The following is a 24,097-nucleotide window of genomic DNA, read 5'->3' on the forward strand; positions in this document are numbered from 1 at the left end:
CTCCGGCACACTCCACAATAAATATGGATCTCCAGCTTACTCCACAATAAATATGGATCTCCGGCTTACTCCACAATGAATGCGGATCTCCGGCTTACTCCACAATAAATGCGGATCTCCGGCTTACTCCACAATAAATGTGGATCTCCGGCTCACTCAACAATTAATGCACGTGACTCCTGTCATCTACGGACTCCCAGCTCTCCACGGCAAATAAGCCCAGCAGAGTCTAGTCAACTGTGATAAGTCTCTGATCTCGGCCATACCTCCGACACTGATGCAATAAATTCGCCTGGTAGCGTGCTAGTTCGGGTTGTACAACGCCCTCATCGCCGACATCAGTGCAATTATTCGCCTGACCAAGCGCCGACCTGAACGACATGCCGAGCCGTACTACGGCTTCGCCCCGTTACATCGCAGGTAAACCGACCCCCGGTCTATAAAAGGGGGTTGGAAAATCGATACTGGGGAGACGCACCGTTTACCTCTACTCTACACGATTTGCCCCCTCCCTGACTTGAGCGTCGGAGGGCCGGCGCCGGGAGACCCGGCCACCGGCTCGTGTGCAGGCACCCAGACGGAGGACGCCGCCCACTGTCGGATCGTCGCCCAGCCGCGGGAATCAGCCGCTCCTTCTCGCCGATCGCCCCAGACGGAGGACGCCGCCCGTCGACGAACCACCGCCCCGCCGTGAGTAACCACCTCCCGCTCCCTCTCCTCGACCGAAGATTGCCCCCGGGTCCAATTTCCAGCAACAATTATAATATTTTATATATTTATTATTGTATTATACTATAAATATAATATTATATTACATTATATTATAATACATTAATATGTTATATTAAATAATTTAATATTATGTTATATTATGAGAGATTAATTTATACTAATAATTATATTATTTTATACCTTTATTATTATATTATACTATAAATATTATATTATATTACATTATATCATAATACATTAATATGCTATTTTAAATAATTTAATATTATGTTATATTATGAAAAATTAATTTATACTAATAATTAGAATATTTTATACTTTTATTATTGTATTATACTATAAATATAATATATATTACATTATATCATAATACATTAATATGTTATGTTAAATAATTTAATATTATGTTATATTATGAAAAATTAATTTACTCTAATAATTATATTACTATTATATTATGCTATGCAATGTCATATTACTATATAATAATAATAATATTTTATATTGCAGTAACATTATACTATATCATATATTATGTATTAATATATGTTATGTTTTATTATGCTCTGTTGTATAATACTATGCAATGTCCTTTATAGTAATTTTATCATACAAAAGTACTTTCTTAGTTTGTTTATTAAATATATGTTAAAGTGCCACATCACTTGAGAAATGTAGACAGCAAACAACTTTTTATAATAGCTTTACTTCAGACAGCTCTACTTCCAACAGCTCTACTGCCAACCGCTCCCCCAAACAGAACCTTAGTCTTATGTTTCGCGGTTTAAATCATACTTGTGTAACTGTAATAGTACCATACTGAAAACCTGTTTGCTATGACACACAGATGATAGAACAGCCCTCTGGCAGCCAAAAAAGTCAACTACTTTATTTCCCAGCAAACTGACAACAAGCTACCAATGAATTGAAAGAGTAATCCAGCACTTCAACTGCATGTTTTACCTTGTTGAAGTACTAAACTAATCCTTCATACAGGCCAGCATGATCACCAACCGGCCAATCTTTGGTAGCTTGTCAAGTGCACATCAGCTGGTCATGGTAGTATATGAACCAGGTTATTTGAGCTGGCCAGCATACAGTTATGGTGACAAGATACCATGGTTTAGGAAATCTTGCATGCCAGGTAACCACACAAAGCAGAATCTGAGGCATTAGTCTCGCCCACAATGCAAACTTGGAAAATGCCAAAATAATATACAACCCTCCAAAACAACCTTAAGTAAACAGGGCAGCATGTGTAACAAGGCATATGAAGAGTGCATATCCAGGTCCAATACAAACATGTCATGCAGATGACCAGAAGATTTTTCAAGCAAACAGGTGCCCCAATTGATTTTTGACTAAATCCTTATCATTTGATACCATCCTTACCAAAACCACCAGAAGTCAAAATCCATGAATTGGACAGCCTTACAACATAGCCCTACAACAATAATCAACAATAATATGAAGAGAAGGCCAGAGCCATACATGGCTCTTATAGCATGAGTATACCATCACTGCTTCACTATTCACCATCTTCTGCTTTTCTCAGGAAGATGGCACCAATCAATCAGAATGATTACTTGCCATTATTCATATGGGTTTTTGAAGCTTCTCAAGAGTTCTGGAATCTCATATCCCAACATGTCATCCACGGTCTGTATCATTTTAGGCTTCAGCTTCTCAAACTTATCGATGCTGTAACCACTCAATACCTCCTTGAAGTGTTCAACATTAGGGAAATCCCCAGCTGGTAGATGAAACTCCCTTTGAACCTGTTTCAACAGATTTCAGATACTATGGCGCCCCCCTTTTCCAAACAGAGTTGCAGCTTCAAAGTTCAATCAAAACGCATGAAATAATATGCTGAAGGCATGCATAAATGTATTGACAAATGTGTAGTATTTAATTAAGTGCCCAAATTGATTTTCATTGTAAGAATTACCACAAAACTTAGCCAATAAACACAATAAGAGAGGCAGGAAGCTTATTTGCAAGTGTAAGGTCACCATATCAAACCCGCTAAATAAAAATATCCAAACCATGTTCATTACTTCCATAATATTAATGGGACCATGCAAATGATGCTAATCAACGTCTGATGCAGGAAATCGAAGTTTGATATATATATTAGGGACACAATTGTAGAATTTTTTATGTACCAGACATGCAATATAGAAACAAACTACAATAATATGCCAGCAGAAGAACAAAAAATCCACCATCATTGAGCTACCACTACAAATAAAATTTCAAGAAAGCATTTTCAAATATGCATCCAAGTAAGAGCTGTTCAAACTTTAAGACCAAGCACTAAATAAATAAGTGCTTGTCAGTTGTAACCAACAGAAATAACATCCAATAATTCCTTTGCTGGAGGAGGACAGCAATCAAATGAGGTTTATTTGGATTAAACCCTAGCTACACAAATTATTGAATCTAGCAACAATGTGAAAAATCATTATAATTTTATTGTTTCTCAAACCTTATTTTTCTAGTAACTTGTAAGAATCCCAAACCTCGCTCAAAAAGGCTAACCAGAAACTATTATTTGAGTTCTTTGGTCTTGTATAAGTATCCAAGTCTATTAAGTGCATAGCTGATATGGGACTAAACACACACCTGCACGGATCCTCACATGCTCCCTTGGTTTAAGCCCCGGCATCCTCGCCAAGCTAAGGATCCAAATTCATGAAAATCCATTCATAAGCACTACAAATCCAATCATAAATACTATGATCGGCCTGTGGTCAGCCCCAATAGACCCATGTTGCAGTGTCCACTAGTCCATATAGGCTATAATTGCATTTGCTCCGATACCATTTATAACAATCCAAAATCTTAGTCAAAAAGGCCAGCCGGAAAGTATTATTTGAGTTCCTTGATCCTATATAAGTACCCAATATCTACCTTGTGGGACTAAACACATGCCCAAACGGATCCTTATATACTCATTCGTATGCATGCACACACGTATATATAAAACATTAACCCACCAGATCTCAAACAATGGTCACCCCTCTACTATTTAGAGAGATCTCAAGCTTGAGTCGGGATAGTCGAACTTCCACCATGTTTTCAGAAAAAGAAAGAACTGATTGTATTGGTCAATTACTATGCATTTGTCCTGCTGACATGCTAAGTTGAAGAAAATTCCAAACAGAAACACAATTTAGTGCAGCCGCATATTTAAATTGACTTGCAACATATTACATTATCAAATAAATTCAATAGCTTCCACATGGACATTTAGTTCCACGAGTATTTGATAATATTTCACCTGCTTGAGTCACCTTAAAAGCATGTTAGGACAGAAATAGCTAACATGCATTGGGGGGAAAACTGACAATTTTTTTTCAAAAAATTGCTCTTTCAGTTGTTCATACATGCTGTTCCATGCTTGCAGACACACACAAACATGCACATAGACATACATGTTCTTATGAATGTATGCATGTATTATATAACAATTTACATGTCTCTGTATAGAAAGATCACAAAAGAATTTTACTACCTTAGCAAACTCATCCTCCAGGTTATCAATGAGTCTTTGTTGTGCTTTAGCCTTTCCTATCATTGCAGGCATCTCCTTCTTTAGGTGGCTAATTATATAGGCATGAATCTTAGCTGCTCTTGCACGCTTAACAAATTCATTGATCTAAAGTGAACAAAAGAAGGTTTACTGAATCATTTTCATTGACCATTTTTTGAAAGAAAAAAAAAAAATCAATGATAAACAGAAAACTTACACGGCGATCACAAGCCTTCTTGGGAATATCTTTCAAATCAGAAAGGAGGTCATCTTGTTCCCTTTCAAAAAGTTCCTTTCCAATTGGACCAACAGCTGCTTCATTTATTGGTTTGTCATTGAATGAACTGTAAAATTCTCATTAGAAATAGTTTAACTTCAGTAATTTTTAAGCCAGTGAACTACAGAAACACATTGATAGTGTAAAACAACCTGCAATTCTAGGTATATTCTAATCAGATATGGCATGCATACTTTTAAGGCATGAAAATATTCTAGGAATATAAGTTTACTAAAAGCACTCTCCTAAATGAACAATAGATAAGTCATTAAACATCTAGCATTTCCCTTTTTAATAGATACTAAAAAGGAACATGTTTCTGCAAGAAAATAAACTGCATGAAATATATTAAAGATACAACTATATCAACAGCATACCCAATATACACACGCATAACTTCAGGGGTGTTCAAAACTTTCCCAAGCGACCACATTAACGCACCATAAACTCTCATTAGCTGCAATACAATAGCAAATGACATTTGACTATGTGTCCAATAAGATTGCATCAGGTAATAGCGAAAAAATGAGAACAAAGAGTCTGTAGAATTACTATATGATGACTAACAGATGATACAATAGACAAAATGCTTCACCTGCTGGGTGTCAACCTGGTCTGCCTTATTCAGAACTACACGTATTTTGTCATCATGGCCACGCAGAGATCCAATGACACGCTTGAACTCATCACTGACATCCAGTTTATGAGGGTCAAACAGAAGAAGAATAAGATCACACTTTGCTGCAAACCATGATGTAACACCAGTAAAATCATAGCTACGTTGGGTTCGTTGTTTTTCTCCAGAAAGAACCCCAGGTGTATCGACAAATGTGATGTGTTCCAGTAGCTTCAGAAATACAGGGTATAGTGAGTACCTAAGCTATAATGATTTTCCATCCAAACCAAGATAAATCATACCGGGTGGGGCATCTGTGAGCACTCAAACTTTGATAAAAATGCAGTTCCAAATGTAGTCAGACCACTGAAAGGCATGTCTGCTTGAACAGCAACAGTATTTCCAGGAATACTCCGTTCATCAGGTCCTGACTGAAGGGGGAAAAAATCTATTGAACTTAATCTATGATAAGGACCTTCATACTAACCGAGAAACTAAAAATTCATGTAAATACAGATCAGATCTATAAATATAGTGCATGCAAACTGTTGTGATTGTCATGGTTAAAAGCTTTAAAAATAGTTTAATAAGAATCCTTGAAAATGAACAGAGTTAAGAAGTAACCACAAACACTTGGACTTGTGACAGTAAGTATAACTTACACATTTATGTTGCCAACAATCCAGAGAAGAAGAAGAAGAAGAACAGCAGGAATACGAGAGAACAGTAAAAACTAGGGAAGAAATAAAATAAGTATAATAGTGATAAGAAGAAGAAGAAGAAGAAAGAAAAACAGAAGAGAATAGGGATAGAAAAAAGAGAAAGATAAGAAAGACCAAACCCGACCTAAAGAAACCCTTTCATTCAAATTGACTCATGTAAAATGCTTTTTTATTCAACATTGATAGACCATTTATAGACTTTACATGACTTGCTTTCCAAGCAAACTAGGACTCTTGATGGGCAAGTAACTAATCCTTAAAATATTTATGAAAAAATAAAATTCTAGATCGCATATAACCCTTTATAGAAAGATACCTAACAACCAAAAACCAAATCCTAATGATTTCAGGACCTATCCAACCCAGCATATAACTAATATATAAATCTTTTATACCAATTTCACTTAAAATATGACTCTAAAACTAATTCTAAAATTACCTAAAAAATAGTTCCAAGAAATACAGAAATGAACTACACTTGTTTTATTCACCATCATGCGCTTCTGCTGCAAGTGGTAAGCCTTGGAGCAATGGTAAAGTTGCTCCATTGTGACTTGGAGATATCGAAACAACAAAACATGCTCTCCAAATACAGTGGTAAGGCTGCATGCATCTCACCCTCCCCAGAACCTGCAATAGCAGAAGCCTAATGCACTTGGCTGCTCTTTTATTATTCGTTTCTGCTACACAAATCTCAATCTTGAGCTCTTCATGACATCACTCATAAGCTCGATCCACTATTGAATCTCCAAGATCTAATGATGAAGACCCATATAACAATTTCTCGCAAGCACATCGTTGGTTAGTTGGTATGATATCCATTGCTTGACAACCAGCAAGCTTTAGGCCATACTCCCAATAGAGATCTTCGTTAAGTCCAACAAATCGGCCAAGAATGGATCTTCATATTGCTCAAACCCCATCATTGCCTTTAGGGATGTTAAAATCTCACCATGAGTGCTTTTCATACAAGTATTCATCATTGTGATCTTTTACTTTCAAAATACCTAGTAGATCATCATATATAGCATCCTTAATCAATAAATCTTCAATTGCAACATTTTTGCATGATGGAACTTTGATTATTTGCTCTTCACATTCAAAAGCTTCGATTGTAAGCTCTTCATGAAGTGTTTCTTGAGCTTCCTCATTCTCATAACTCTTGATCTGTTGTTCATCTTAGAGAGCTTTTCAATGCCTGAAGCCAGTACAGCTTTTTGCAATGTATCAGTTACTGACATCACATCATTGTTGATAGATGTCAACCTATCATCCATCTAACAAAAGAACTTCTCATGCTTGACATGCTCATGAAGATCAATTTAAAACTCAACTCCTCATTTGATTACACAATGAAAGGTGAAAAAAACAAAGAGAATAGAAAGAGATCAAGAAAAAAAACTAGAAGAATGGAGCAAGACTTTTTAGCTCTAATACCAAATTAATGTAGGACAGCAAGGGGTTAAAACAGTTTAAAGCTTATTCCAACATAGATCTGATTTAATATGCTATAGAAAATCAATCTGCAGTGCCAACAATCCAGCGAAGAAGAATAGCAGCAGAAATAAGAGAATAGTAGAAAGTTGGAAGAAATAAGGTGAAGTAATAAGTGAAGAAAAAGATGACGATGATGAAGAAGAAGAAGAAAGAAAGAAAGAAAGAAATAGAAAAGAGAACAGGGATAGGAAGAGAGAGAGATAATATAGACCTAAAGAAATACTTTCATTCATTCAAAACAAATAATGTCTAAAGCTTTTCTGTTCGACCCTAATGGACCCCCTTGTAGACTTTACAAGACTTGCCTTCCAAGCATACTAGGACTCTTGATAGGCAAGTAACTAATCCCCAAAGTATTTTCTGAAAAAAAAATTGGAAGGGCTGGTAACCCTGTACAGAAAGATGCCTAAAACAACCAAAATTCAAATTGTAATCATTTCATGCCTTGTCCAACTCGATATAAAAATAATATAAGGCTATTTTACACCAATATCACTTAAAATATGATTTTAAAAGCCTAAATAAAGTTTCAAAACTACAAAAAAAAAAAAATGAACTTTACTATTTTATAAGCCATCTGGTCTTAATTGTAGTAATGGTCAGTTTCAGCTATGCATTCCACATGTTCCATGTTCATGTACTAGAATTTGCATGCAACCATATCATTCACCATATAGAAAATTTTTTGAGACAATTTATTTCAATTAATAGGACAAATGACTGTCAAAAGATTTCAAACTTTTAGCCGAAAACCAAAATGTTCTAGCTAAAACAGATCAGTTTCAGCTAGGAACCAAGTTAAAACTGGTCCTCAAGCTTCGATGAGTTTTGGTCAATTTCAGCCAAAACTAGTTATATCCACCATCCTCAAGTTTAAAACAAGTCCTCAAGCTTCTAGAGGTTTAAGAAGCTATAATATACAGGAGAAAGGGTCTATGGAATAGATAGTGTCCTCCATAAGCTGGCTTCAAAGATCTGAGCTGGAATCTCAAGATCTCTTAATGATCTCAATTGAGCAATGAAAAAAATGAGCAGTAACAGTTAAGAACATTAATCTGTGCTTCAAGGGTATTTTATGAGCAAAACAAGGATATGATGCTAGAGTGATAGGCAAGATATGTGGTCCTTAAATCATCTTCACCATCTATTGGCTGTTCTTTTTCTTATCCATTGTTTATGCAGATTAGATTATTTAAAAAAATTTGGATTAATGAGCAGACGTTACACTCGTTTAAACAAGAGTGCTTTTTCCATATACTACCTTATATTACATTTTTCAATTGCTTTTGGAGCTTAAAGGAATTTGTCGAGCTGTTGAATTTTGAGGGCAGGAGGTGGGTTTCATACTTCCTTTTTGTTAAAAGGCTGCATGGCAAGAGCTAAGCTGTTGAAGCTGATTGCTGGTAGCAACTTTCTGGTGCCCGTTAAGTAATTCTGCATTTACCAGTATCTGAGCAATCTGAGCAAGGTTCTAAATCCTCTCCTCCTATATTAAGAAATTTATATGTGTGCCCTACTTTTTAGGATGCAGGGAATTATCTAGCAAAATGTAAAGAAACCAGCACATAGTGTCCTTTGCGATATAAAAGCTGATGCCGTAAACCTACAATCCATTCTAGAGGGAGCAAACTGCTAGCTAGCTCATAGTGTCCTTTTCTGGACTCCTGAGTTGCCTCTCTCATCCTTCTCCACTCAAATACATGCATAGCACGTGTCAAGTTCTAATTCTCTACGATTTGCAACATATGGTACGCTTACTAATAAAAACAAACATCTCGCCCTAACTTGGAACAGATGGCAGCCTATTTTATGACAACAACAAGTTCACATTCATATCCAGTCAATAAGAGAATAAAACCAAATAATAAGAATAATTTGGTCATGATACACGATCATTGCATAAACTACCGAATTCTCTAGCTTTTGATATCAAATTTTAAGAACAAAGCGGGGAAAAGAACCATAATAGAATATCAATAGCAAAAAATATATTCCCATATAAGATTTCATATACCATGACAACAACAAATCGATCAGTTGTAGGCTCTGGTCCAATATGAGCACCTGCATAAATTGTTGGAAAAGGTAAGTGGGAATATGCAACTATGGTTCACTATGACAAATAAATAGAAAAACTAACAGAAAGAATAAACAGATAGTGGAGCAAACCTGGGTAGCTGGATCTTAATAAATGTTTGATGAACGTTGTTTTTCCAGTAGAATATTGTCCCAATAACATAACCATCGGCTTTGCATCAAAATCACTATTTGTCTACAAAAGAAACCAAAATGAAGCATGAGACAAACCTGTTTCTAGATCATGTCACAATGATATGTCAATAAAGCATTTCTAGTTACCATAGCCATGATCTGATATCTAAATGGCAATAATATGGTATTTGGACTGTAAATATGATTCTTACGCACCAACAATGGGGAAGCAAAATCATTGAATCGGTAGGTAACTTCCAAAGGCTTCAGCTTTTCAATATATAATCTCTTCAACCCATCAATAATTGAAGTAACTGAGCACAGAGGTATCTGATATCAAATGCATAATCATAATGTTAGTTTACAAGGCCAAAAATTAGGAATGATTCTCCAAGCATCAAATATTAAGTCATGCAATGATAAACATCACAGGGGATGTTATTTATCCTCAGTGCTGTCTTCAACTAGGGTGCCACACTCAACATTCCTATCATTATTATTATGAAATATAATGCTATTCAAGTTGCGAACAATCCATTTCACACAAGCAAAAAAAGCAAGTCAACACCAATTGTCATTTGATTTATAAAACACTTTATTCCTAAATCCACAGCTCATCTGTCACTAAACTACTAGATAGCACATAGATTTATTCATAAGCAGCCATGCAAACACAAGCAATATATTGCACAAACTCTTCATCTTGTATTGCTGGTTTGACAGTGTAGATATATAATTGTATATTGGTGTATTGTGCAAGTACATTTGCAACAAAATCTAACAGGTTTAGAGCTTACTGCACCACATGGAGATTCAGTTGTTTTCAAAGCCCATGTACAAAGTGAGAAAGACTAACCAAATTGCTTTCACAACAAAAAATAAGTTCTTGAAGTCTTAACTGAACCACATAGAAATCCAATTAGGAGAAGAATCTACGATGTCCAAAAATCTATCTATCCCTGCCAAAATTGTAGATCGAAAGGACCAAAACTACCATGAAGACATCATACTTAGAGATGGAAAAGGGAAGGAAGAGAAAGACATGGGCAAATGTAATACCTTCTTTGCTGATTTCGAGCTAAACCACTGAGTTGTTAATGAAACTTGGGGCTGAGAACTTACTGCATCAGAAACAATTTGATAGTTATATAATTGTTCGACTAGCTATTCATCTCTAACTCCATTAAACACAATAAGTTCCGTACCATCAGGATCAGGATTGCTTTTCTTGGGTGAAGGCTTAGTTTTCTAGAAAGCAAACAATAAACAGCACGTTTAACATTAGCAAATCAATTTGAAAACTTTAGTTGTACATGGTGTTAAAAAAGGAATGACACTTACAGCTAACAGAATATCCAAACCCTCCATCACTGGAGGTTTCAAGCTATCCAATTCTGCAGTCACAAAATTATGTGTGTCCAGGTTGCATAAAAAGATCAGCATGCTTGTAGAGAAGTACTAAGTCAGTTCTAATAGTTTAATCTAAAAATTTTAGCTGATTATTTTTCTCTCCTTCACTGTTCACCTGAATGAGTGAGGGCATCCTGGGTAATCTCGTTCCCTGCCTGTGCTAGTGAAACAAGCTGTCCAATTCATAAAGCAACTAGCAATTAGGGAAAATTAAGTCTATGTTTTTGCCAATATGAATGCATATCATGAAACAATATGAGGTAAAAACCTGCATTGCTGCAATGAACTCATTTAATCCAAGGAAACCTTGTCGTTTAGAGTCCGCAAGGGCCCAGACCTTCAGGCAAATTTCAGCAGCAAAATATCAATGCAAAAATATATGGTCACATAGTGAAGAAAATGATTACAAACTACTGATGATCGTGAATAAAGAAATGAATTACTGTGAGACTTTGGCATGTGGAATAAGTGATTCCAGTAAATATAAATACAAAGAATAAGCCTTTTTTCCCAGTTGAACAAGGTAAGATATTAATGAGCTCCTATTAATCCATTTCACAGAAAAAATGATCAGAAATGTGCTTGTACGCAAGTAAGCTATTTCCAAATAAGCAACAAAAAAAAAAAAAAAAAATCTGAGTAGCACATAAAAGTAGTTGAAGAAAGATTCAACCATTGAGACTAGGTAGCCAGTCCAATGATCTGTTGCAGTATTTGAAGATGAGGGGTTACCACGAGCACATTTGGCCTTATGACACAGGCTAGTAGTTTTGAATGTGCAGACTACAAGCCAAATGAATTTTAAGGGCAAAAACAAGAGCATGGAAACTGTATCAACCTAAATGTGAGGTAAAATAGTTGTAGTTAAAAAGGTTGTGTGGTATTCTCATCAGGTCAATGACCAAATTCCTCGTAAGCCAGCTCAGGTTGATGCCCTCCTCTCATAAGCTTTGGAGTTTTTATTGATATTCTAAATTTGTACAAGCCTCGTGACTGAATTAAGGATAATACATGCATTATCATGTCAAAGCTTTGTCCTCATTAAAGCTTTGTTACTCAAGGACCACTTAATTCTAACAATCATTAGGATCTAGCAACTAAAATTTTTGATTAAGATCAAGAGAATGAGAGGGCTTTTATGCCCTGCAGAAGAAAGTTTTGTGATGTAATTTAAATTTGTAGCAACCATGCAGATCGAGAGATGCAAGATTTAGAATTGCCAAATTTCATCTTCTCCAACATTATTCTACATCTTTTTTTTTTAGGAGACAATTGTACTTCTGGAGTTTGATTATATATTACCCTGTACTTTCTTTGTTTTGCTTTGGTATTTTTTTGAGTTCTACCTCACTTCTTGAAGAACCCTTGTCTCTACCTAATCACCTTTCCAACATATGCCAAACTATGTAGCTCTTACCATTATGAATCACAAGTAGTCAAGATCTCTCTGTATTATTATTGCTTCCCAACAAAGTTTTTAATCTTTTCCCCTCCTTCAAGTTCATTTCACAATTTTTTTATCCTGCTTCAACTAGTTTTCGATATTTTGTGTTCTTTTAGCCATTTTATTCTATCTTGCTTCACTCTCCACCTCCATATTTTGTCTGCATTCACTTTCTTGGCATCTTTTGCTTCTGAGGTATCACTTTTTCTCCGCCAATTTGTCATGGTACTAATTGCACCAATGTTTGATTGTCTTTTTTGAAAATAATATGAGATTAATTGCCTCCAACTATGTCGATCAGCCTCCATCCATGGTAGTGCACCTGATAGGTCAAGATAGGCACTGCCCATTGACGGAGCATACCCCTTCCAATAAAGTGGTCATTGTATGAGAGTTTTGCACTAGTGGTAATCAGTTGAGTGATGAGCCTTTAAAATTTTGATAGAGTCACCAGCCTTAAGTTTCATGTCCTCGGCTTCTTAACCATCCTAAAGGATGACAAAATTAAGAAAAGGCACTGTACTTTTCATAAAATTGGTCCGAGTAACTTAGGGCCTTGTTTCTATTAATCTTGTCCATCTATGAATCTCTATGCGCTAGTGGAGTGTGGAAAGGGTTAATCTGATACGCATGAATACAAGTAGTTTTAAAGGGTACATCAAAATTTCTAAGGGCATAACATGACTTAGGACATAGCCAAAATAAGAACATTACTTCAGCCATTGTGTCTACCCTAAATACGAAATCAAGACCATTTATACTAACACTTGTCATAAATGAACCTACACATAACAGTAATCATTGAAATGAGAACATGGTTGGACACAAAATTGGAATCATGTAGGAAAATAGTAAAGGATTGGCAGGACTAGACAAAGCATGAAGAATGTCAACAAGGCCACAGTTAAAATTATGACAACAAGTTCCGCATATGTGATTTTTTTTTCATGAAGATGAAATAAAAAGTTGGACTGCACTGGATGTTTATGGTTATGGATCCTATGTCGATTATAAGAATACAGAAGAGATGACCAAAGAGATCCATCAGTAAGGTGGATGAAAAGAGTTGTTCCTACGTTACGTGACTGCCTGAATACCATCAATATTTAGAGATATGAGACGACAATAAAACCTAAATTGATATGTTGGGCAATAAAGAGGATGGGGGTACATGAGATGTGCATCTCATTGACAAAAATGTTAAGGTAAATACTTGTAGAAACCAAGATAATTAGTTTTAAAATGAGTGCATTCGAGGACGCATAAGAATTGGAACCAATTCACCGCCATCAGGTGAAGGACCAACCAAGATGCATGTACATGAGATGAAGACATGACAGTACCATGGAAGGAAATTTGTCTTGAGTATGTTCAAAAAGTTAAAAAAAGGATAGGAAGAATCAGAATGTATCCCTTAAACCAAACAAATGGCGAGAGCTCAAAAAATTGACATTTTTTAGTTATAGCAAAATTTGTTAATCATGTTTATGGTTGCTTTCCTCTTGATTAGTTTGTCTTCTTTTTTCTTCTCAAAATGTCAAAAAGGAAACGCCATGTCTTACAAGCGTATAATTTTTTCACCATTCCATTATATTCCTATACATATTATGAAATCGACTTCAGATGCCTGATATTACTCGTAATCATATTATCTTCGAGCAACATAGAAAAGAGAACCGTGCAGCTCTAAATTTTGAACACTCTGTATCCAAGAAGAAGCAAGAAGAGTGCATCATACTCCAAGAATATCAAACTTTCCCGAAATTGCCCATTATAAAAGAACTGCCTGAATTACAACATACAAACTTCAAAATAGGAGACAATGTAAGAAGAAGCAACAAGTATAATGGGAAATTTTTTTGAAATTTAATAACAACAACAACAAGAACAAGAACAAGAACAAAGCGCTAAGTTAATGAAACAAAATGGAACTGCATTAGCAACATCAACGGCAACAGAGATAGAGGAACGATAATTAACCCTATATAAGAAGAAAGAAAGCAGGAACAACAGGGGATCTAATTGAAACAAAAAAAAAAAGAGTAACCTGTTTAAGTTCGGCGCGGGATAGCTTGGACATGGCGAAAAATTTGATGGCATCGTTTCCCGTGATCCGCCCATCCCCATCTATTCCAGTGATAAAACCATAACGATTTTTTATACATTAAAAAAAATTCCTCAAGAGGCGGTGGTTTGAAAACCCTGAAAAAGGTAAAGAAGATCAAGAAAGACGGAAGGGGCGTGAAAAGGAGTAGACCTGAATCGGCGGCAGAGAACCACTCCTTGTAGATCTTCTGATGCTCTCTCGAACAAGTACCGATCGGAGACGAGACGATATCCATTAGATCAACAGAGAGAGAGAGAGAGACGATCGGGATACTGCCAGAGCAGTGCACAGTTTTTTTGAGTGGGGGAGTGGAGGGTGAGGGGGGATGGTCTTAACAGCGTCGGCGATCTTTGAAAGATTGGCCGTTCGATTTGAATTTTTTTAACCTCTCGGTGGAGCGTCGGCAGATGCGGCGGCCGATGCAAAACGTTAAGCGGGATCCTGGGTCGGGACTTGGGAGGGAACTGTTGGGTAGAATTTCTTTTCGTTTTGAGGAGGGAGCGCCCTCGGTGACGCCCAGGCCAAATGATACCCCACCGGACGACTGATAAGACTTCAGTTCACGCCGCACTTCAGGGGTCAAGCACGCCCCACGCGGGGATTAATGGCTCGTTGGCTCGCATCGTAAAACTTCTCGATTCCTCATCTACCCTCGTCAATTTCCAGTATCTTCCAAAAACGTTGATAATGATCCAGGGAGAACTATTGATTCAAAATTCAAAACGGCAGGCGGAAAAAAATGGAAAAGAAAATCGACTCGCCGTCGTTTGTCCGTCTACTCCGGCGCAGAACTTTATCGGGAAAATGGCAAAATTTTTAAAAAGTTTTTTTATCACCCCCCCCCCCCCCCAAAAAAAAAAAAAATCACAGTCACAATAGCTTTCTTTTATCATGAAAGAAAATATAAAATATTTTTTTTATAAATATCCTTTTAAATATTAAATTTTATATGAATATTCTTCTAAAATTGATATTTACGTGCATATCTTCGTCAAATATTTGTTTTGCTATTTTATTTTTTTATTCTTATTTTTGCATATGTATCAATACCATCTAACGTTGTTCAAAAATTAACGATTTTAAATTAAAATAACTAAAATATTTTTTTTGGATAAATGTGCATGAAAATATCGGGTAATTAATCACCGGTCCATTTATTGACGAGTCTCTAATGTTTAATCCCTGTTGACTGGTTGTTTAACAATCAGTCCAGCCATATTTCAATACTTTATTATGAGATGAAAATGCCCCATACGGATATTTTAATCCCTCTTGCTTTATCTCCCATCCCACCGGAGAAGAGAAAGAAAAAAAGGGGGTCGGGCCAGCCCCGGCCGGCGTCGGCCACGGCCCGACCCCTTCCGAGCGGGGGCCCGGCCCCCTTCCGACGCCGGTGGCATTGCGGGAGGAGAAGAAAGAAAACAAAAGAAGAAGGAAAGAAGAAAAGAAAAAAAAAGAAAATAAAAGAAAATAAAAGAAAAAAAGAAAAGAAGAAAAAAAGAAAAAAAGAAAAAATAAATAAATAAATACATATATATATATATATATATATATATATATATGAATGAACGAAAAGAAGAAAAAAAAGAAAAGAAAGAGAAGGAAAGAAAAAGAAAAAAAGAAAAAAAAAACAAATGAAAGAAAAAGAAGAAAAAGGAAAGAAAAAGGAAGAAAAGGAAAGAAAAAGAAGAGAAAGGAAAGAAAAAGGAAAAAAGGAGAAGAAAAGGAAAGAAAAAGAAGAGAAGGAAAGAGAAAGAAGAAAAAGGAAAAAAGGAAAAAAAGGAAAGAAAAAGAAGAAAAAGGAAAGAAAAAGGGAAAAAAGGGGAAAAAAAGAAGAAAAAGGAAAGAAAAAGAAAAAAAGAAAAGAAAAAAAAGGAGAAGAAAGAGGAAAGAAAAATAAGAGAAGGAAAGAAAAAGAAGAAAAAGAAGAAAAAGGAAAAAAAAAGAAGAGAAGGAAAGAAAAAGAAGAAAAAGGAAAAAAAATGAAAAAAGAAGAAAAAGGAAAGAAAAAGGAAAAAAAGGAAAAAAAGAAGAAAAAGGAAAGAAAAAAAAGAAAAGAAAAAAAAGGAGAAGAAAAAGGAAAGAAAAAGAAGAGAACGAAAGAAAAGGAAGAAAAAAAAGAAAAAGGAAAGGAAAAGGAAAAAAAAGAAAAGAAGAAAAAAAAGGAAAATAATGAGTGAGCCAAGACTTACCCTAGCATGGCGCATAGTTGATTAAGCTTGAAACACACTTAATTAACCTATGCACCCACTTAATTAACCCTAAAATACAGTTTTCTGTTCTGTGCACACAATTTGTTGTTTCGTGCACGCAGGTATAGTTTCTCTGCAGACATTTAAGTTAAGTAATCTGATTTTTGTAAAATGTTTCGAATCAATTACAATGATATGGTAGATACTTAGTATAGGTTGTTTTTGTGTGCCAAGTCTTACCTTAGCATAGCGCATAGTCGATTAAACTTAAAACATGCTTAATTAACGATGACACATACTTAATTAACTCCGAAATACAGTTTTCTGTTCTGTACACACAGTTTACTGTTCCCTGTACACAGGTATGATTTCCCTGCACACAGTTAAGTTAACCATGTTATATTATCTGTATACCAAGCTTACTAACCTAACTGCCACTCACTCATTATTTTTCTTTTTTCTTCTTTTCTTTCTTTTCCTTTTCTTCTCTTCTTTTTCTTTCCTTCTCTTCTTTTTCTTTTCTTTTTATTCTTTTTCTTTCCTTTTCTTTTCTTGATATTGATAGATACAGTAGAAGAAAAGACAAAAAAAAGAAGAAAAAGAAAAGAAAAAGAAGAAAACAAAAAAAAGAAGAAAAAGGAAAGAAAAAGAAGAAAAGAGAAAAAAGAAGAAAAAGGAAAGAAAAAGAAGAAAAAATTAATTTCAAAATTTTATTTTTTTAATTAAAATAAATATGATTTTTATTAACGGTACTAGAAGAACCGTTATATCATAAGCATTTATACAGAATACAAAAATAAATATAATTTTTTAAAAGATATTTATATATTTAAATTTTTTAAAAAAATATTTATGAAAAAAAAACCGTATACATATATCAGCAAGTTCACCGGATCTTCACTCGCTATCACCGGCTGCCGCTTGCCGGGACGGGCGGAGGGCAGCCGACTTTCCGTTTCCTTTTTCCTGTTTGCCTACCCAGCCGAGCGTGGAAGAACTTTATTCAGGGCTAATCTACGGGTCGCACCGGATCAAAATCGTGCACGGTCGCACGCCTAAAACGCGTGCCCTACCCTGACGTGCGAAGGGCCAAGACGGACGGACAGCGGAGCGGCAGCCAAGCTTTTACTGCCGTCCCGCGTTAAATGCCAAAAATGGATGTGGCACTCCACTCGGTTGACAGCACATCTTTTTCTTTTCTGCCCACCGTTTGCGATGGCCTTTCCAACCGTAGCTGTTACGCGGGGCTCGCACCGTAACTGGATACAAGCATAACTCGCTAGTCGAAACCGTGTCCTAGACCCCTACTTTTTCTCCATGATCATATTTTAAAATGCGCTGGACTACCTAAAGAATGCACGAGTCCAATAGCCCATATCTCATCCATTTGTGAGACAACTTATTTATGAACCGTGGATTTAATCATAGTTAGGCACCAATAATAATAGAATGAGTTTAGAATATCCAAAAAAAAATTAGTATAATGATCTGCTCTAACAACATAAAATTATGGCCAGCAATTTATGACACGACCTACGTACCTAAGCCGGCCTGATCTGCCTAACTCCACCCACTAGGTTCATGGGTCAGATAAGAGTTAGCCGATCTCGATCCGCTAATGGGTCAGGTTAAGTTTGGATTAAAACCCTTTTGATAAGTTTGGTCATGAAAAGAATAATTCTAATTATTTTAAAATATATATGAGTAAATATGGAATTAAAATATATATTATAAATGAGTCTATGGATTGATCCAATGGCTCATAATTGAAAGGAGAGATGAGGAATAGCACGGACAATCTAAAAACCATAAAATAATACCCTACTAATTCAATATAACTCTCAAAATTAAATGGTTTGGGGCTTTAAATGAATCAACAGATTCTTTGCGGGCTCAAGTTTGGGTCAAAAATTTTTGACTCTTTGGGTCAAATCAAAAGGCCCCGATATATAAGCTCAATCTGAACCCTACCTAATATTGATTGTCATCCCTGCAAAAAATTCAACTTATAGGGCAATATATTTGCATTCCCACTTTTCCCGTTACATGATTGCTCTAGGCCCAAGGAGAACACAAATTCTTATAAAGAAGAATTAAAATCTCAAAGAAACTTATTTAAGCATGAAAACTATGATAATATGACTTTTTCTCATCTATATTATTTTTTTAAAAAAAATAAAGAAATGATGAATTACATTTAAAGTTTGTGAGTTTGAAATATATCTAAATTTTGAGGAGTATAAGATATATGCTTTCATTGTAAATTCACCATAACAAATTCATACTAGATAATTTTGTGGCTCAAAGATGATGAAAAATCTTTAGTTATATATTACATATCTGATTCAATATAACTAGAAACACAGAAATGCACAAACACACATGCAAACCATGCCTCTGGTAAATACAATCTCTTTTAAAATGTCTCTTCTTAATACCATTTAAAAGGTTTTGGAAATAAGTAGGAGAGTGAAACTAAATATATGGCATACTAATTGTATGACTGGTTTTATAATTTTCATTTCTAAAAACTAATTTCCCCCCTGAATTTTATTAATTTAGCACATCATATTGGCTATATTGAACTCTTTGCTATATTGTGGCATACAGATATTGTAGCACTTCATTATTATTTGTCTTTGCCTAAAGTAAACATGTATGTCAATATTTTTGGATATCTTTGCCTTGAGATCTAAATAGACGACATATGTAACATATTTACTGGAACCAAATATATTTCAAAAATCTGATAACTCTTTTTTTCATTACCACTTGTCTCATACTTAAAGTCGAGGGGTCAAGAAACCTCTAAATATTTATCATTCAGCAAAAGAATTATTTTTGACATGGTCTAAGGATGTATTAATAACCATACCATGTATGAACATTCCATAAGAATAAGTTTTATTAGTATGCATACAATGTGGTGACTCAACTATAGGTCTCCAAGGCTGGATTGGCTGGCTCCCCACATATTTGCTATCTACAGAACTATAAAACTTGCATCATTCTAATTCATGTATTGCTCTATCTCCATGGAATAGGAACAACAAAGCTGAAACAACCACAAGTGAAAGTAATGTTTTTGGAGTGAATAGATAAGATAACCTGGAAAGGGATATTCAAATGTAGTCTTTGTGCATTTTCTCACATAATTGCTAATGCAAAGGAGCCGATAAAAGGAAAAGAAAAGGAATACTTAGGATTAATATAGAATGTCAAGCATTGTAAAAGATAAAAACTAGAAGTCTAGAATTAAACTCTAATATGATAGAAAACTTCTGAAAGGGAGCCATCAACAAAAATTTTGTGATAGAATAAACTAAAAACAAGAACCGGATATGCAATCTCATAAAAATTCAATTGAGCAAGATGTCTGACCAATCTTCACACTACTTTTAAATGGCCACCCATGAATTTACATAACAAAGCAAGAGATTGGCAGTCTAGAATTAATATGAAAAGCCAAGTATTTTGTCAACGAAAAAAAATCTAACTTTTAATATAAAAAGTTAATATGAAGAATTAACATAACAAGAGATCCAACTTTTAAAGGAGACCAATGATAAATTAATATATTAGGAAAACTAAAAGAAAAGGAGATTGGATGCCTCATACCAAAGAATTCCAATAGAGCAGGATGTCCAACCAATCTCTATCCTAAGTCTAGATTACATATTGATGATTTCGTAAACGACAAAGAGACTAACATAACTAGCATTAATATAGATGGCCAAATGTTGGAAATAATGAAAAAATCCTAAGAGTAATTCCGACAAGATATAACCTTTAAAGGAGAACAAAAGGTAGAAATTTTACGTGTCATAAGAAATTGAAAAAAAATAGGAATTTCGTGTAGAGCATCAAAAAGATCCAACAAGAAAGAAAATCTAGCATATCTCTATCCTACTTTCAAATTGTATATCATGATTTCATAGATATGAAAAAAAGAAAGAAGATGTTGCACCTAGAATAATAGAGAGGATCAAGTGTCCTGTTAGTAAAAATATTATAGAAATAGATTCTAACATATCAACATTCAAAAGGAAATCTAATGGTAGAAATTTTGTGATAGAATAAATTAAAAACAAGAACCGGATACCCAATTTCATAAAAATTCAATCGAGCAAGATGTCCGACCAATCTCTATACTACTTTTAAATGGCCACCCATGAATTTATATAACAAAACAAGAGATTGGCAATCTAGAATTAATATGAAAAACCAAGTATTTTGTCAACGAAAAAATCTAACTTTTAATATAAAAAGTTAATATGAAGAACTAACATAACAAGAGATCCAGCTTTTAAAGGAGACCAATGATAAATTAATATGTTGGAAAAACTAAAAGAAAAGGAGACTAGATGTATGATCCCAAAGAATTCCAACAAAGTAGGAAGTCCGACCAATCTCTATCCTAAGTTTAGATTATATATTGATGATTTCGCAAACGACAAATAGACTAACATAACTAGAATTAATATAGTAGGGCAAGTGTTGCAATAACGAAAAAATCCTAAAAGTAATTCCGACAAGGTGTGACCTTTAAAAGAGAAAAAAAGGTAGAAATTTTACGTGTCGGAAGAAATTAAAGAAAATAGAGATTTCGCACCGAGAATCAAAAAGATCCAACAAGAAAGGATATCTAGCGTATTTCTATCCTACTCTCAAATCGTATATCATAATTTCATAGATATGAAAAAGGAAAGAAGATGTTGTACCTAGAATAATATCAAGGATCAAGTGTCATGTTAGTAAAAATATTCTAGAAATAGATTTTAACATATCAACATTTAAAAGAAAATCTAATGGTAGAAATTTTGTGCCATACTAAACTATAAAAGGAAAAATAGGATGGGATATTGAAGCCTCTGGATATACAATCCTAGTTAAAAATTGCAAACTAATGATTCTACATATATAAAAAAGAGAGTTTATGTCCAATTTCGATTGCCATTTGTTTATGTTCCATCTCTTATGATAAATAAACTATACGATAGATATGCAGCTAAAGAGAAAAAAAAGAGAAAGAGGGGGGGGAGGGGGGGTTGGCGGATGTATATTTAGGTTTTTTGATAATTTTTAAGTTTTAAAAATTGGAAGAGAGAAATTGAATTATCCTTTCTGTCTATTTAATATTTGTTACCCTTATTTGAAGAGGGAAGGGCGTTTTGGCCATTCCGCCGGCTAAAAACCAAAGATGGGAAAATAGACAAAGGGGACTAGGGAGATGGGGAAGGGTGGAAGAAAGTAGCCAAGTCGTTTGTGGGGGCGAACGGGAGAGTGAGAGGAAGTAGGGGAAAAGAGGTGGAGAAATCAAGACACCGCTTCTCGTTTTTGTTAAAAGGAGAGAAAGCCAGCACCCCCTCGCATCCCCCACCCCAAACCCTAGACTTCCCTCTCTTCCCCTCTCCCCACCTTCTACCTACCCTCCAAACCCTCATCCCCTTCTCTTCCTACCTTCTTTCCTTCCTCCGATCGCGATGCGGAAGGGGAGAGCTGTCGCGGCCCCGGCAGCGGCGGCGGCGGCGGCGGCGGCTGCGATCGGATCTGGACCGGGCCTTGATGTCCGGTTCCGCGGCGTCCGGAAGAGGCCGTGGGGGCGGTTTGCGGCCGAGATCCGCGACCCGGTGAAGAAGACCCGCGTCTGGCTCGGCACCTTCGACACCGCCGAGGAGGCCGCCCGTGCCTACGACGCGGCCGCCATCAGCCTCCGCGGCTGCAAGGCCAAGACCAACTTTCCCGCCCCATGCCCTCCATTCCCGGCAGCCCCCCTCCCTCTCTCCTCCTCCCCCACCGCCATCGCCGCCGCCGCTGCCTTCCCCCACACCCCCTACCCTCGGCAGCGGCAACCACCGCCACAGTGGCCGGCCTCCAGCAGCCACAGCAGCACCGTGGAATCCTTCAGTGGGCCCCGGCGCTCCTCCGCGGCGCCCCTCAGATCTCAGCTTAGAAGCCGGAAGGTCGATCCACCGCGCGCCCCCGCCGGCGAGGAGGAATTGCACAGCGACTGTGGCTCCTCGTCCTCCGTCGTGGACGACGATCTCGGGGTCATCGCGTCCGTCTACCGCCATCCACCTCTGCCGTTCGATCTCAACCTCCACCCGCCGCCCGACGACGAGGACCTCGACCTTCACTGCACCGTCCTCCGCCTCTGATGCCCCGATCCGCGCCGCAGCTGAAGAAAAAAAAAAGAAAAAACATAAAACTATTTGCTTTATATGTTTCTTTCTTTTCTTCTGCTGTAGTCCTTTTTATTTTTTTTTCTGTCATTTTTTCTCCTCTTATTTTCTTCTCTGGTTGAATCCATTTAGCTGTAGCATAAATCTGAGATGGGGGTTGCTTCTCTGGCCCCTCATTTTTTTTTCTTCTTTTCCTTGTTTTGTACAAAAAAACCACCAATGATGAATGAGAAATATTAGAGTTTTTTTTTTTTTTTTTGGCCTTGAGTCCGTTTTATGACTTCAATCTAGTTTTTCCTTCCCCGTTTCATTAATTTTGGTCAAGAGCGGGGACTGGTCGTAGTGGGCCCACAGCCCGCGACCGGCCACCCAATTTGGTGCACGCTCTACGCTTTGGGTGGAGTTTGGGCTCGGTTGCCGAGCTTCTACGCCACGCCATGATTTGATATTGTTTTGCTATTTTTTCGATGAGATGGTGAATGGAGACCATTGGGTAGACGGGAAAAGTTGGGGTGGGTTGCTCACCACTTGAAGGGAAAGTAGTGGGGGTTGGTTGGCGATGGCCGGTAGAATTCAATACTGTGTATAAATGCAGGGCGCCTCGTTTCGACGCTTCCCTGGGGATTTCACATAGTAGAGAACTGCAGAGGAACAAAAATCATATGGGTGGGCACCATAGTGGCAGAATTTTTTTTATTATGTTTTTTTTATATCTACCTTAAAGGGAAAACTAAGAAGTCCAATAAAAATTAGAATTTTTTGTACTAACAGAATCCCTCAATTTTATAATCTAAAAAAAATAAAAAAAAATTTTCATGCATCAATAGAGATCGAGCACAAAGAAAAACCATCATACATCCTCTTTATTTTTTATCAAGTGATATGCATTTATCATCTTTTCGATGCATATTATAAGCTTTTTTAATATATAAATACCTCTTAGTAACCCAATATATACTTTTAAGTAAATTGATACATATTGTTTAGATTATGAAGTTTACTAGTACATAGTACATGGCTAGTCGACACACACCTAGCAATATAGTCATCTAACATCCTAATATATACTTTTAGGTAAATCAATACACAGTTTGAAATATGATGCTCAACCATGCACACTAAATGACCAAGTGATACATGCTTATCGATTTTCTAATACATACTGTAAGCTT

General features: G+C 36.2%; 2 protein-coding genes across 2 annotated transcripts; one reads left to right on the forward strand and one right to left on the reverse strand.

The window, feature by feature from the left end:
- Window positions 1–1,927: 1,927 nt before the first annotated feature.
- On the reverse strand, window positions 1,928–15,124 carry LOC103718510 (EH domain-containing protein 1-like). Its single transcript, XM_008807373.4, has 16 exons — window positions 14,702–15,124; window positions 14,492–14,571; window positions 11,269–11,337; window positions 11,116–11,173; window positions 10,932–10,984; window positions 10,796–10,838; window positions 10,650–10,711; window positions 9,807–9,920; window positions 9,549–9,651; window positions 9,394–9,443; window positions 5,463–5,591; window positions 5,140–5,391; window positions 4,922–5,001; window positions 4,485–4,611; window positions 4,250–4,393; window positions 1,928–2,510 (listed from the first exon to the last, which is right to left on the reverse strand). The coding sequence occupies exons 1-16, from the start codon at window positions 14,784–14,786 to the stop codon at window positions 2,325–2,327; spliced, it is 1,635 nt and encodes a 544-aa protein (XP_008805595.2). The 5' UTR covers window positions 14,787–15,124; the 3' UTR covers window positions 1,928–2,324.
- Window positions 15,125–21,913: 6,789 nt separating this feature from the next.
- Window positions 21,914–23,181, forward strand: LOC103718512 (ethylene-responsive transcription factor 3-like). Its single transcript, XM_039129279.1, has one exon. It carries the CDS (start codon window positions 22,227–22,229, stop codon window positions 22,899–22,901), a length of 675 nt encoding a protein of 224 aa, XP_038985207.1. The 5' UTR covers window positions 21,914–22,226; the 3' UTR covers window positions 22,902–23,181.
- The last annotated feature ends 916 nt before the right edge of the window (window positions 23,182–24,097 follow it).

Source organism: Phoenix dactylifera, chromosome 1 (assembly GCF_009389715.1).
Source record: "Phoenix dactylifera cultivar Barhee BC4 chromosome 1, palm_55x_up_171113_PBpolish2nd_filt_p, whole genome shotgun sequence".
Lineage (NCBI taxonomy): Eukaryota > Viridiplantae > Streptophyta > Magnoliopsida > Arecales > Arecaceae > Phoenix > Phoenix dactylifera.

What these genes read in the sequence shown, in the direction of transcription:
- LOC103718510 (XM_008807373.4), bottom strand. Translation starts at nt 14,786, where the DNA reads ATGGATATCGTCTCGTCTCCGATCGGTACTTGTTCGAGAGAGCATCAG. An exon ending in AAGCAATCCTGATCCTGATG is followed by an intron (nt 10,712 to 10,795) that starts GTACGGAACTTA and finishes TTTCTGATGCAG; the next exon opens with TAAGTTCTCAGCCCCAAGTT. An exon ending in ATTAAGATCCAGCTACCCAG is followed by an intron (nt 9,444 to 9,548) that starts GTTTGCTCCACT and finishes CAATTTATGCAG; the next exon opens with GTGCTCATATTGGACCAGAG.
- LOC103718512 (XM_039129279.1), top strand. Translation starts at nt 22,227, where the DNA reads ATGCGGAAGGGGAGAGCTGTCGCGGCCCCGGCAGCGGCGGCGGCGGCG.